The sequence below is a fragment of the Phalacrocorax carbo genome, chromosome 2 (assembly GCF_963921805.1).
Source record: "Phalacrocorax carbo chromosome 2, bPhaCar2.1, whole genome shotgun sequence".
Classification (NCBI taxonomy): domain Eukaryota; kingdom Metazoa; phylum Chordata; class Aves; order Suliformes; family Phalacrocoracidae; genus Phalacrocorax; species Phalacrocorax carbo.
In genome coordinates, this window is record NC_087514.1 from 109,381,909 (window position 1) to 109,396,027 (window position 14,119).

At 40.6% G+C, this 14,119-nt stretch overlaps 1 protein-coding gene across 4 annotated transcripts in view; it reads left to right on the forward strand.

Moving 5' to 3' along the window:
* The window catches only part of TPK1 (thiamin pyrophosphokinase 1), a 308,752-nt gene that overhangs the window by 143,981 nt on the left and 150,652 nt on the right, over positions 1-14,119 (forward strand). For 3 of the 4 annotated variants that reach the window (XM_064443817.1, XM_064443814.1, XM_064443816.1), the window contains one exon: positions 1,306-1,378. The exons of the other annotated variant lie outside the window; for it this stretch is intronic. In XM_064443817.1, the coding sequence (XP_064299887.1) occupies positions 1,306-1,378 (73 nt within the window). The remainder of the gene's footprint in view (positions 1-1,305; positions 1,379-14,119) is intronic. 4 annotated transcript variants of the gene reach the window in all.

The window sequence follows — 14,119 nt, forward strand, 5'->3', positions numbered from 1 at the left end:
TGAATTTGAAATGCTGTAGTTGCATGTGAACTAACTCACAACAGTTGTACGTAACAGCTTCTGCTGAAGCAGCTTTCAGTTTTCAAAGACAGTGGTGGCCAGTGGCCATGTGCCTCTCTTGAAATCTTTTAACAGAGCCAGAATTTGCATTTTTATAAGTTTTACTGATGTGGGGAGTTTGTAGACCGTGCAGCATTCTTCTAAAATCATGTGGAAGAAAAATATGTCCCAATATGCTTTGCTCAATTCCTTGTAAGTCAGCTTGAGCTATAAACTAACTTGCCGATGAACTCTCATACCCCTTGTAAAGTATGGTAACCTTGGAGAAGAGGAGCCATGTATTTAATTTGTTAGAAAACACTGAAATCACAGCTTTAATTTAAAAACTCAGTTCATGCTTATCTGTTGAAACAGCAGCAACACTTTCACCTGTTGTCTTAGCTACTGCTTGAAACTCCAGGAATTGTGCAAGATGGAAAGCTGTGTTTCTGTGTTGTTTTTTTTTTTTACTCAAAAAAATATTCTTAAACTGTTCTTTCTGTAACACAGTTGAAGTTTCATTATGAATTTGCTAAAAAATTATACAGTAAATATTTTGAAGCATTCTGCAATTAAAAAACAACAAGCAAGTTGAGATAAATATCACAACATTAGTTCTATGTGATTTGCAGCAATATTACTGTACAAATGATGGTTAGGATTTGAAATCAAGTTCATACACATTTTGTACATCCAAGGTATGTCTTACAAGTCACTGAGCATTTGGCTTTGATATTTGGGGGTGTGTGTGGTATTTTTAATAATCAAGGAGAAGAGCAGAAACAAGATGACATCAGTAACAACTAAAATAGAAATCTTTGGAACATATGCAGCATACCAGCTGTCCAGGAAACATCATCATCATCTTCTGACAAACTATATCCTCCGAGGCTTGATGTACAGCACTCGGATATGCTTTTTCAAATACTTCGCAGACTGAGTGATACATTTTAAAGATATTTGAGAGTTGTCTTTCTAAAACCATGCAGATGCAAGTCTTTCCTTAACCCAAGGAGATGTATAAGCATCTAAACAATGTGTAGCTTCCTCAGCAAAGAAGGGACACTGGATTTACTAGTTTTACAGTTTGTCTGTTACCTTATTTTGTATCACCTCTTATCAACTCTTGTTTTAACATGCTTTTAACTAGCTCCTTTTCCCTTGAGAGATTAATGCTTGTACCCCTTAGTGCTCTTGAGAAAATAAATATTTAACATAGTAAGATGAATTAATTTTTCATTTCACTGCTCATTGCTTTCCTTTCAGCTTCTTGCCTGATTACATCAGTGGTGATTTTGATTCCATTCAGCCTGAAGTCAAGGAGTACTACAAGGTCAAGGTAAATTAAGTCTCTCTGATGAGTTTCTGTGTGTTAGAGCATTGTAGGATCCAACCCATTAGTGCCCCGTTGGTCATTAAGTGATTCTGGCTTCATTGGTTTCTTTGAGGCTTCTGTTGTGAAGCACCTTACAAGCTCAGATGTTGCACTCCGCCTGGCAACTGTACTAATGCTTAAAGTAAACATGGAGGGTGCTGTACTGACTGAGCCCTGCTTAGGGTGCAATTTCATAGCACTGGCTCAAGAACTAGACGTATGTTGCTGGAGATTATAGCAACTAGAAACTAGGATAAAACTTCCTGAAAAATCTGTGATTTCTTTTGCTCGCTAAGGTACAGAGCAATAAAGATTAACCTCCTGTGATTCCCACATGTCTGGCACCCACAGACTTTTTAGAGAGAGTTTCTCTGTGTGATTTTTACATGATACGACTTCACCTTTTTAGCAGGAAGCTGCAGATGGAGACATCTGTCTCTTTCATCACCCACTAAAGCATTGAATTATGCCCTGGCTACTTCTGTGCTTCACTGGTGGAGTCCCCTCCTTAATGGGTTTTCAGACAAATTCCTGCATACATTAATTTATTCCTAGTGTAGTCACTGCATTTCCTATGAGCAACATAAATGTAAACTCACATTTCTTACTTCTTAGGACTATACGTTCTGCCTTTAGCTGACTATTTGGCATTTAATGCTTTGCCTGCCTGCCTGTACAGGCTTTTGTGCTGAGCGCAGTGATTTACCCTCACACCCTGTACAGCAAGTTTCTGCAAATTCAGAGTCCACCTCAGTGTGCCAGCTTGCCTTTGCAGCAGGCTGTACTTGCAAGCGCAGTAAACGTTTGATCCTTGTAAACTAGTGGAATTAAAGGTCTGCCATATGTCTGCTGGTGATTCAATGCATGAGGCTGAAATTTGCCTATAATCTTCCTTGACGGACTTGAGATCAAATGGTTAGAACAAAAGGTTTCGGAATGTGAGGGGAGGGCTGGAGGAGTGTACGGGACTGGATTTTAGTCCCTCTCTGAGCACTGTGTTTTTTTCCATGTTCTACTTCATTAGTTAGAAGTATGTGATGGAGTTGTTCCTCCCCAGGTGCAGGACCCTACACTTGTTTTTGCTGAATTTCATTAGGTTCCCCTTGGCCCACCTAGCACTCCAGCCTGTCCAGGTCTCGCTGGATGGCAGCACAGCCTTCTAGTCTGTCAGCCACTCCTCCCAGTTTTGTATCATCAGCAAACTTTCTGAGGGTACGCTCTCTCCCTTCATCCACATCATTGATCGATATAATGAACAGGACTGGATCCAGCACAGACCCCTGCAGAACACCGCTAGTTACAGGCCTCCAACCAGGCTCTGCACCGTTGATCATGACCCTCTGAGCTCTGTTTTTCAGCCAGTTCTCAGTCCACCTCACTGTCCCCTCATCTAACCCACACTTCCTTAGCTTGTCTATGAGGATGTTATGGGAGATGGTGTCAAAAGCCTTACTGAAGTTGAGGTAAACAACATCCACTGCTCTCCCTTCATCTACCCAGCCAGTCACACAATCATAGAAGGCTATCAGGTTGGTCAAGCATCATCTCCCTTGGTGAATCTATGCTGACTGCTTCTGATAACCTTCTTTTCCTCTACATGCCTGGAGATGACCTCCAGGATGAACTGTTCCATCACCATTCTGGGGTGAGGCTGACTGGCCTATAGTTTTCCGTGTCCTCCTTCTTGCCCTTTTTGAAGACTGGAGTGACATTGGCTTGGGCACCTCTCCTGTCCTCCATGACCTTTCAAAGATGATGGAGAGTGGCTTGGCAAGAGCATCTGACAGCTCCCTTAGCACTCATGGGTGCACCCCCTTGGGGCCCATGGACCTGTGAAGATCCAGTTTGCCTAAATGATCTCTGACCCAATCCTTCTCAGCCAAGAGGAAGTCTTCCTTTCTCCAGATTTTCTCTCTCTTCTCTGGGGGCTAGGATGCCTGAGGGCCAGCCTTAGCAGTGAAGACTCAATAAAGAAGGCATTCAGTAACTGCCTTCTCTGCATCCTGCGTCACAAGGGCCCCTACCTCATTCAGCAGGAGGCCCACAATTTCCCCAGACTTCCTTTTACTACTGATGTGTTTGAAGAAGCCCTTCTTGTTATCCTTGACATCCCTTGCCAGATTTAGTTCCAAGTGGGCCTTGGCCTTCCTTGTTGCATGTCTGCATACCCTGACAACATTCCTATATTCCTCCCAAGTGCCCGGTCCCTTTTTCCACATACTGTAAACCTCCTCCTTCCATTTTTGTTTCTCTAGAAGCTCTTTGCTTATCCCTGCAGTCTCCTGGCTCCTTTGCTTGACTTCTTACTCCTAGGGATGCACTGATCTTGAGTTTGGAGGAAGTGCTCCTTGAATATTGACCAGCTCTCTTGGATGCCCCCTACCTTCTAGAGCCCTAGCCCATGGGATTCCTCCAAGCAGATCTTTGAAGAGGACAGAGTTGGCTCTCCTGAAGTCCAGGGTTGTAATCCTACTTATTGTCCTACTTCTACCATGCAGAATCCTGAACTCCATCATCTCATGGTCACTGCATTCAAGGGTACCCTGAACCCTCACATCCTCAACCAGAACTTCTTTGTTTATTAGTATAAGATGCAGCAGCACATCTTGCCTTGTTGTCTCCTCCACCACCTGTGTAAAAAAGTTATCCTCAGTGCTTTGCAGGAACCTCCTGGATTGTGCGCACCTTGCAGTGATGCTTTTCCAGCAAATATCAGGATGATTGAAGTCCCCCATGAGAACCAGGGCCTGCAATTGTGAGGCTACTTCCAGCTGCCTGTAGAAGGCCTTCTCAACTTCCTCTTCCTGATAAGGTGGCCTGTAGCAAACATCCACAACAGTGTCACCCATATTTGCCTGCCCCTTGATTTTTACCCACAAGCTCTCGACTTGTTCTTCCTCCACCCCCAGGCAGAGCTTGATGCATTCCAGTTGTTTCCTCACATACAGAGGAACTCCCCCACCTTGCCTTGCTGGCCTGCCTTTCCTGAAAAGTATGTAGCCATCCATGACAGCATTCCAGTCATACGAGCTACCCCACCATGTCTCTGTAATTGCAATGAGATTGTGGCCCTGCAACTGCACACTGATCTCTAGTTCCTCCTGTTTATTCCCCATGCTGTCTGTGTTGGTGTAGAGGCATTTCAGGGAGGTACTTGACTCCACAGGTTTCCCTGGAGGAGTGTATGAGGATTCACTACAGCCATGCACACCCTTGAAGAGTTTGATCTTGATTGTCATCTTGTGAGGCAGCTAAGGTACCTTGGTCGCTGCTCTGGTTGGCCTGGCTTATTCCCCTGCTAGATGCGATGGCATTAGCATTGCCACTTTGGACCCCACCCCCTGAGTCCTTCAGTTTAAAGCCCACCTCACCAGGTTGGCCAGCCTGCTGCCAAAGATTCCCTTGCCCCTTCTAGATGGGTGGATTCCATCCCTCCCTAACAGGCTATGGTTGCTGGGGAAAGTCCCGTTGTCATAAAAGCCAAAACCCTTGCGACGGCACTAGCCACATAGCCAAGAGTTGATTTGCGTTATTTGTCTGTTATTGGTTGCCCATCTTTCTCCAACTGGTAAAATAGAGGAGAAGAAAACTTGGGCACCAATATTTTTCATTTGCTCCCCGAGCGCTTTATAGTATTCCTTGGTTCTGCCCAGGCTTTGGCAGAAGCTGAAGGTAAGTTTCCCTGTGGATTTTATAAACACGCTTTATAGTTCTGTTAAGTACTGCTTTTACAACAGAATGCCAGAGTGACCTCTTTTTTTTTTTTTTTTTTTTTTAAAAAAAGCTACCCATATTGAGATAAGCTAATTCTTCGTGACTTCTTTTATCTGTCTAAAGATAGCATGCCACTGGTTAAGAGGAGTTACTTTTTCATAATAAAGCTTATGGATGTTCATTATTGAGTTATAAAACATACTCATTTACAAGCATTTGTTTCAAAGCCTAGTGTATTGCTAACTAAGAAGGGGGAGTATGAAATTCGGTGTGTGAAGCTGATTTTATGGTTCTGTAAAGCGTTGTCTATAAGCAGCTGTATCATCATCACAAAACAGTAACAGGCCTGACTTCTCCATCACGCCAGCTTCATGCCAGGATGTTGCTACTGGACTTGGAAGGTTTTCTACTTCATTTAAATGATTAAAGCAAGAGCAGATATATGCCATTACAGGAAACGTGGCAAATGGATTCCTGTAGCCGAAGGGTTTTACTGGAAGGGTTATCTGTAAGCCAATTGCTCTGATGTTTTCAGTTGAGCAAGGATTACCTGACAAGTGTTTCCATTTTCACTTAAGGAGGATTATTGCCACTGTGTTGGAGAACCTCATTTAAATAAAATTCATAAACATGAAGCAAATAAATCCATTTTATCTCTGTTAGGTGTGGCACGTCATAGTTAGTGAAGAGACCTAAAGGCGAAAGTGCTGTTTTTTCACTTGTGTTGGAAAGCATTTGTGTAATAGACTTATGAGTGGGATGTGTAAGTGATGGGTTAGGCGTATTATGCTTTTGGGAGAGAATAAGTAAGCAAGCCTCATAGGTTATACAACTTTACTTTTTATTTTCTGCGGTCTTGGTTTTGCTGCATTGGCTTTTCAAGAAGTACTTTTTGTCTTTTATTTTTTCTATTAAAAATTACTGATGATTTCCTCCATTTTTTTAAGAGTTAAATAATGTTACAACTGGATGAGACTGCCCCACAACTGGAAATGGAATATCATGTTTATACTTTCCTTTTTCAATCATATTGCACTATAAATGAAGCAAAAAGAGTGTCAATTCAATATTCTTTATTCTGTATATTTTCGGTCATTGTTAAAACAGATATTGAGGAGAGTTTTTGTACTTTCACAATAAATATGCATGTTCATAGATGGACTGTCAATCTTTCTCTGTACGGTCTGAAGTGCACTGGAAATGACACAGCACAAAGCAGGGAGGAGTTGCGGTGATATTTCTGTCACTGTAGTTTCATCTGTTTCATCTGAACGTTGTAGTTTCATCTGAACGTTTCTATTATTGAAACCTCTTAAACGTTACTTTGAAGTTAAAGCAGCCGTTTGTATTGTTACACCTCAAACAAGCTCAGTTTCTGAAGTTTTGAGACAAACGACATTATCTAAAATTATACCAAATCTGTACTTACACCTAGAAGCAGAAGGTTGAATCCAGTGCCCTTTGCAATCCAGATTATGCTATTTATTAAATATCTCGTTTGGCTTTTCCACTAAGGAAACTTCATGTGTTTTAAAAGCCTCTAGACCTAGTACGCTTTGCTTCAGATCTGTAATTAAATGCTGTGAACTTATTTACAAGTGCACTGTTTTTCATATTCTCTTTTTTTTTTTTAAGCCCCATAGAGCTGCTTATTTTTGCAGGCAGTTCTGCAGCTGTAGCACTTATCCTTGCCTTTTTCTATTACATTTCCAGAGTTTAATGGTTATCAGGGCTGTAGAAATGCTTAATAAGTATGGTGTGGGTGTTGTCTTTTTGTTCTATGATGATGCACCTATAATTGGATTTACAAAAGGTATTTGTAGCACTGAAATAGTGCTTGTACCTCTCTCTAACTTCTAAACTTTCTTGCTAAGCTTCATGTTTTAGTGTCATATTCCCTGCTTGCTTTTGAGGCCAAAATTTTTAATAATTTTGGGACATCACAATGTTAACTGACTTCCCTCAGTTATATTATTATAATTTAAATATGTAAAAAAACATTGAGTTTTTCTGTGACTACTTTAATTTACCTTTTATCCCTAAATGCTAGTATTTTTTTCTAAAACTAATTTTTTACACAGGATGGGACTTTAAATGTTAAGAAGTTTAATTCATTTAAAGCATTCTTGTTAGACTGAACAGTTTTCTAAGAAAACATAGTTCATTTTAGGGCCTGATTTCGATGTGAGAGGTTGTAAGGTTTCAGAAGGAGCCGTAAAAGTTGTGCGGGTGGATCTGAAACCATTCAGTCTTGCTGTTTAACAGGCTACTCCTAGCAATCCCTTGTCTTATGTGTCCTGCTGAAGACACCTCTGACAACTGTAAAAAGTGCTGTGCCTGCTTCAGTTCAGCTTCTCACGTGTTGAGGGTGCACAGTGCCACATCCACTTATAACCAAGTTGTAAGTTGTAATAATTTTCTACTGATGTACATGCATTGAAAGAGCCTCAGTGTCTCAACATAGATAGTGGTTCATCAAGTTAAAATGATTTCTAGGGCTGGGATGATCCTGTTATTTATAGTTCCAACCGCATATGACTGTATATGTCATTTAAGGTTTTGGACTGGAAGCTTTCTGCATCTCTTAGTCATGTAACTATTCACAGGGAGCTTTCATAAAATGGTTCCATCTTGAATAGTATGTCAGAGGTCTCATCAAGATCATGTTTCCAAGTGAGTTGAGTGGGTGGTGTGGGTTATGTGGATTTCTCATTCATGCCAAAAGAAAGTAATGTCATAAATTTGTAAGAGATGTTGTGCTCGGTGGCACTTCTGTGAAGGTGAACATGACAGGCAGTCACACTAGGTCAGACCAGAAGTTCATTCAGCCAGTGTCTGGTCTCGGCTGGGGAGGTACAGAATACCTTTGAAAGTATATGCATGCACAGTGATGCATCTTTGATACACTTTTTCATCTCCCAGTAACATAAGGCTTAAAGATTTCCTAGGTCAGAGGTGGTGTCTTTGTGCTTAATCACATCATAGATTGATTTTCCCCCCAAAAAATTAGTCTACACACTTTTCTTCAGACCATGTAGATGAGACAGTGCAAGTATCCACAAAAAACAATGGCAATATATTCCCCAGTCTAAGTGTTTACTTGGGAGAATATCCGTCTTCTGGATTTTATTTTGGTTTTGAGTTTGACATTTGATAGTCACATTTAATTCTCATTAATTTTTATATTGTGATAAAAAGCAGATGAACATACTTCAACCACCTTTTCACTCCCAATCTGATTGTGTTAGTATGATTGTGCCTAGCATTTCTGTAGGTACTTAGGGGTGGGGGTGTGTGCACAGCTAAACCAATGGAATAATGCTATGTCATCAAACTTATGGCCTAAAATCATGTACAGCCTGTACAGATGTTTTGTGTCCTGCTGGCTTAATATATGTATAATGGCCGGGAAGTCCTGTTGAAAAGCCTTCCATAAAGTGAAGGATTTCAGGACTCTGGGCTTGTTCGCTGCTGTTCTTATGTGCCGGTGAAAAATAAAACCAAGATAAGTCTCTGTCCAGTTCTTAATGTCACTCTGTGCACTTTCACCAAGGTAGCAGTTTCCAGAAAACAATATATCTGTTTAAATGCAGATAAGATTTGTGGAAACAAACAAAAAAACCCAACAAACCAAACCCAAATTCAGTTATACAGCCCTGCATCTTTTTAAGTAATGTGTGTTGCTTGTGTTATCTCCTGGAGTTGCACATCACTCCTTTCAAACCTGAATAAAAGGCTAAGTCCTACTTGTGTTGTAAGATCAATATAATATCATTGAGATTCAGCAAATTTTGAGGTCATTGGGAGTTACTGCATATGTTTGTTAGGACCTGAGTCAGGCCCTATTTTATCTAGTGGGATAGAGAATGCAATCTGACCAAGTTCTCATTCCTTAAAAAAAGTGCTACTCTATTTTCCTTTGCAGTATTTTTCTGCTTGTTGTGTAGCTTTGGGAGACAGTATATAAAAATTAAGAGATCGAACTTTTATTAGAGGTGGTTTATCTTTCTGTTGCTTAGGTTTGAAATGACAGTTGGCAGGTTACTAGTTGTTTTCTTTCTTCTCACAAGTGCCTTAGCTGAAGCTCAACTGCCAGACAGTAGAATATGCAAGAAAACAGGGCACCATATAACAAAAATGGTGCCAGTGGTATTTTAGTCTTGCATCCAATTTCAGTCTAATACTATGTTGCAGTATGAGATTTATTTCTCCCTTTCATTGGTTATGGCCAAGGAAGGTAAAGGGTAGAATCTATATTGCAATAGACATTTGAGTTACTTGCAACATTAAGTTTAAAAAACTTAATCTGGTGTTAATCTCTGAAAGGAATTGTTACTCTGGTATGTCAGCTGGTGATGGAGAAAATAACAGAAAAGCTTAAAAAATAGAAATGTATTGAATTAACTTCATTTCCAGTGCAAAAAATAAAAAAGGTGTTTTAAACAATGACAGCTTAATCTGGAGAAGGAAATTGAACTGAATTATTTTGTGATTAAGCCTCTTTGCACAAGAGACAGCTTTAATATGGTACTAGTGGTTAAAGACTCAGATGATAGGTCTTTTTAGAAGTAAGTGGGATCTATACATCCATCTTTTCTTTTTAGAGAATTTCACAGAAGATTGTTCCTGGAACACAAGGCTCAGTGCCCATGCCTATGGACTACTAATTAGAACAGTTTCCAGTGAAGCCACAGAACTCACAACCTTGTGGCTCATCAAGTGTTGCTGCAAACTCAAGTTCAGCCCAAATGCTCTGTGGGATTTGTAAGCTTGATTCTGTTGTGGGGGAGCCCATTAGTGAGTCAAAGCACAACTCTGGCCAACAACAGGAACACAAACCTGATCATTAACCAATAAAAAACCCACCAAAATCCTGATGCTACAATTTTTAAATATTTTAAGAAGCTTGGCAGCCTCTGCAAATGATTCTACTGTGCATCTTGTCAAAGAGGAGGCAGCTCTCATTTCAGAAGCAGAGTGAAAAGATGCAGTCCATTGCATATTTCAAAGTAGGAAGACTTGCTGGTGGGCTGGAGAGGAGGAGGAGGAATGCTTCTGACATGCTTTCGGGGACCTGTAGCGAGCATTTTGGTGAATGTCTTCCCTTGCTTTAAACGGAGTGTGTTTCCTACTCAGGATCATTCTCCCTAACCTCCAAACTCCAGAGGCAGATTCTCCAAGGCCACCATACACTTTCCTTCTTCATCTTTGACACAGCTATGAACTTAAAAAGGCACAATAAATTGGGATGGATGATCCAGGGCTACCATGTTTTTACTTACCATAATGTTGCTCTCATGGTGCTTACACCTCATTCACAGCAATACAATTACAAAACCTCAAGGATGACAATCCAGATGCAAGAAGGTTTGATTTTGTCTGTTTGTGTTCATGCAGATAGATGAGTGCTCGACAAGCCTCCCAATGGAAAAGAAATAGAAAATGATGTGTGTTGTTCAGGTAGAAAAGTTAAATGCTTTTGTAGGTTGTTAGTAAAACAAAGGATGAGCTAAAGCTGCCAAATTTTAACTTGACTGTATTAATTAACTTAATCATAGAAGTGTAAGGTTATTTGGAGTTTTGATATGAACCAAGACAAGAGGTGGAGTCGAAGAGGAAAATTGAAGTGTAGCTTCTGGAGCACAAACAGCTATTTTTCCTTACTGAATTTTGATTTGGTCAAAAACATGCAAAATACAAGGTTTGTTTTTATAGCTGCACTCAGGAATAGTGCAAGATGATAAAAGTTGCATTCACATACACCAGGTGGAAATTTAACTTAAGACATGATTTCTGAAAGATGACCATTAGTGGCAGAAGAATACCATTACTGGGGGTTGGAGGGGAATGAAAGAACTCAAGTTCTAGCAGCTTTAACTGCAGCCATGTGGGGGGAGCTCTGTGAATTGGAATATTTCTCATACTTACCTTTCTTGGTACCTTCTCCTTTTATTTTTCAGTCCTGTATTTCCTGACTGTAATATTCTTTTGGCCTCTTGCTGTTTGCACTGTCATCGGTAAGCATTTGAAGCTCTGGTTTTTTGTTTCAGTTCTGCTGTTTTCCTTGAGTGCTCAGTAGAGCCCAGCAAAGAGGGGTTGGATGAAGGTTTGATAAGCTGACTGTGCAGGAAGCTTGGCTGAAATCCAGTGAGTTTCAGGACCAGTGTGAGTTAGTTTGTGTTCTGGTGTGCTGTTGGATGCCTTCATTTGAAGAAGCTATGATGGTCTTTGATTAAAAAATAATAAAAGTTCCTTAAGTCAAATAGATTTAGAGGTATAATTAGAAATGGAAACAGTCCCCTATGTAATGAAATCAGTTAAGAGAGAAAAATGAAATGTCAGGGGAGAGGAAAATGAGGAATGGAAACTGAGAAAAAGGCAGAGACTCTTTAAAAAGTTAGAAGAAGGTAAGTGTTTTAAGAGAGAAAAATGAAGGTGACATCAGCAAAGGGTAGGAAAGGCAACTGGACAGAAATAAAAAAATTTCCCTGACACATCAGCAAATTAATTCTGCTGTCATTTTTTGCAGCCGTGAAGAAGTGAGTGTGATAAGCACATGCACACGGAAAGCATATTTTTCTAATCTAAAAGTAAGATTTTCAGTTTATTACGAATGAGTGCAGGGCTGTTGGTTTGGGTTCTTTTTACTGTTTCAAATGGTTTTGTTTGAAGTTAAAATAGGAGGACCTAACTTTATACCATCCTTGACTAAGCTTTAGTGGGAGTTTCTTCAGGTGAAGAATAGAAAATTTTACAAGGAGCTTAAAACGTAAATAGCTGCAATGGAAGTTGGAAGTAATTTACAGTAAATTTACAGATATTAAGACTATTTTGTCCGAATGCTGCAGCAGCTGCTGCTGTAATATATAATGTGTCTAAGCAATTGTTAATCCAATTGAAACAACTAATTTATTTACTTTGCACTTGATTGATAATAACCGTTCAAGTAAGGAATTGGCAGTTTACCATAAATTGCTAGTTAACATTACCAGATTTTCATTTAATTGATAAAAATGTAGCCTTCAAGAGGAACCTTCTTTTAAGAGCTGAAAAGGCCTTCCTCCTGTTAAACTCGGCAGTGGGACAACACCTTTAAAGATGCAGAGTAGGGATTAAACATGGGCTATAATTGCTTACTGTGACCCAGCTCCATTTTTTTCTGGCATTTAAAAGACAGAGTCTTTTCACATGTCAAGATGCAGGTGAAGTCTTCCATTTGGTTTGTTCACCATCTACTGTTTCAACATACAGTGAAATATAGCCACTATAGTGGTTTAGATACTTCATATTTTAGTCACTATTGAAATGGTATTTGTAGGAAGGAGTCAAAATTGGAGACCTGCCTATAGAGGCATCTCGGGGTTTGCAACAGACTAATAATTGTGCTGTATATTACTGTCCTGTCTGGGTCTTCTGTACGTCTAGCACTGGGATTGTACTAAGCAATTTGCTGTGGACAGAGGGAAGGAATAATGCCTTGTAATGGTCTTTGTGGTCCTATCCCCTTTCCCTGCATCCACTGGTGACTTATTTGGATTCTGCCTCAAAAATACTTCTGGGAGATAAAATGTCAGCCTTTGCCTAGACAATTCGATGGGGTAATAGCGCTCACGGGAGGGGGACTGTGTCTGTTCTGTCTTCATATCAAACATGGGTGTATTTCTTGGGACTTCAAGATAAATTTCCTAGTGGAAATTTTAATAGGGACAGTAGCTGAGCATGTTCAGGTATCATAATGTGCTCTGTATCCTGTATTTATTACAGGGTTTTGGAGCAAATAAATATACTCATCAAAACCTAATGTACCTGCAGAGGTGCATTTTTGATCTGGCATCGGCAGTTGCTTACGCAGCTAAATGTGGGGGAAGGTCTCTAGAGTAATTTTTGATAAGCTTATGTTCTCAGTATCTTGAGCTCATCCCAGACTGGAAGTGAGGTGTGTGCTCAGAGGAAAATGGGAATATCAGAGTTGAACTCCCATTTTATTCTCCCACAGGTAGGACAAAACAGGAGGGAGGGTGGATGGGGTCTGAAACTCCTTGAAGTGTTTTTCCATGTTAAAAGTTCCATTACTGTTCCAGAAGAGCTCTGCACCCACCAGACCTTGAGCAAGCGTAGTTTGGTCTGAGAGGCAGGGTGTTGCAAGGGATTGTTTTTGGCAACAACGATGGAATCAACTCACATATGGTCCAGTGGTTGTAGTTAAAATATGTTTGGCTTGATCTTGGAGAGGGGGGTGGAGAATTTTTCAAATTTTTTTTTTGTAATTTGTTGAGTGTTTGGACAAGCCAACTCCACCTCACCACAGGCAGTTACGGATTCGAGCGCATATCCTGCCTTTCATTACTGATTTTAAAATGCTCTACATGCTGCAGTCTTTGTGCCACCCTCAGTGTACTGCCCTGGTTGTGGTTTGCAGCCCTGGGCTGATGGGTAGCAAGCAGCTGCCACAGAGCTGTTCCCATGGTCTGTAAAGAGTTAGAAAGAGTCCAGTCACGGGAGACAGCCCTCCCCTCCAATTTTACCATTTCTATAGATTTTCCTTTAGTCTCAATGAATGTGCCCTCAGCAATGCAAATAGCCGGCTGTGGCCAGACTCAGTTTCTTTCTGCTTTGCTCCCTTTCTATAGAAGAGCACCCTACTTGCTTCACTGGAAAGTCTTTTTGAACACTTTTTCGTCAAAAATAACTGGTTTGTTCCAATTGACTGGAGTCTGTGATAAAGCGTTGATTGGAGTCCTTGGCACCAGGGTTCCGAAGAAAGCATGATGCCGTGCAGCGGGTCTGCAGGAGGCGCGGCCGGCTGGTGTCCTGGTGTGAAGTGCTGTTCCCATCCAAAGCGATGGCAGTTCTGCTGATTGCGACAGGATGTTCAGGATGGATCCTCCCTGAGGCAACTGTCTGTTGAGAGAAGCCCAAAAACCGTGATAATAGCTCAGTTCATCTCTTAGAGTTAATAAAGGGAAGTAACCAATGACTTTGCAAACTTTT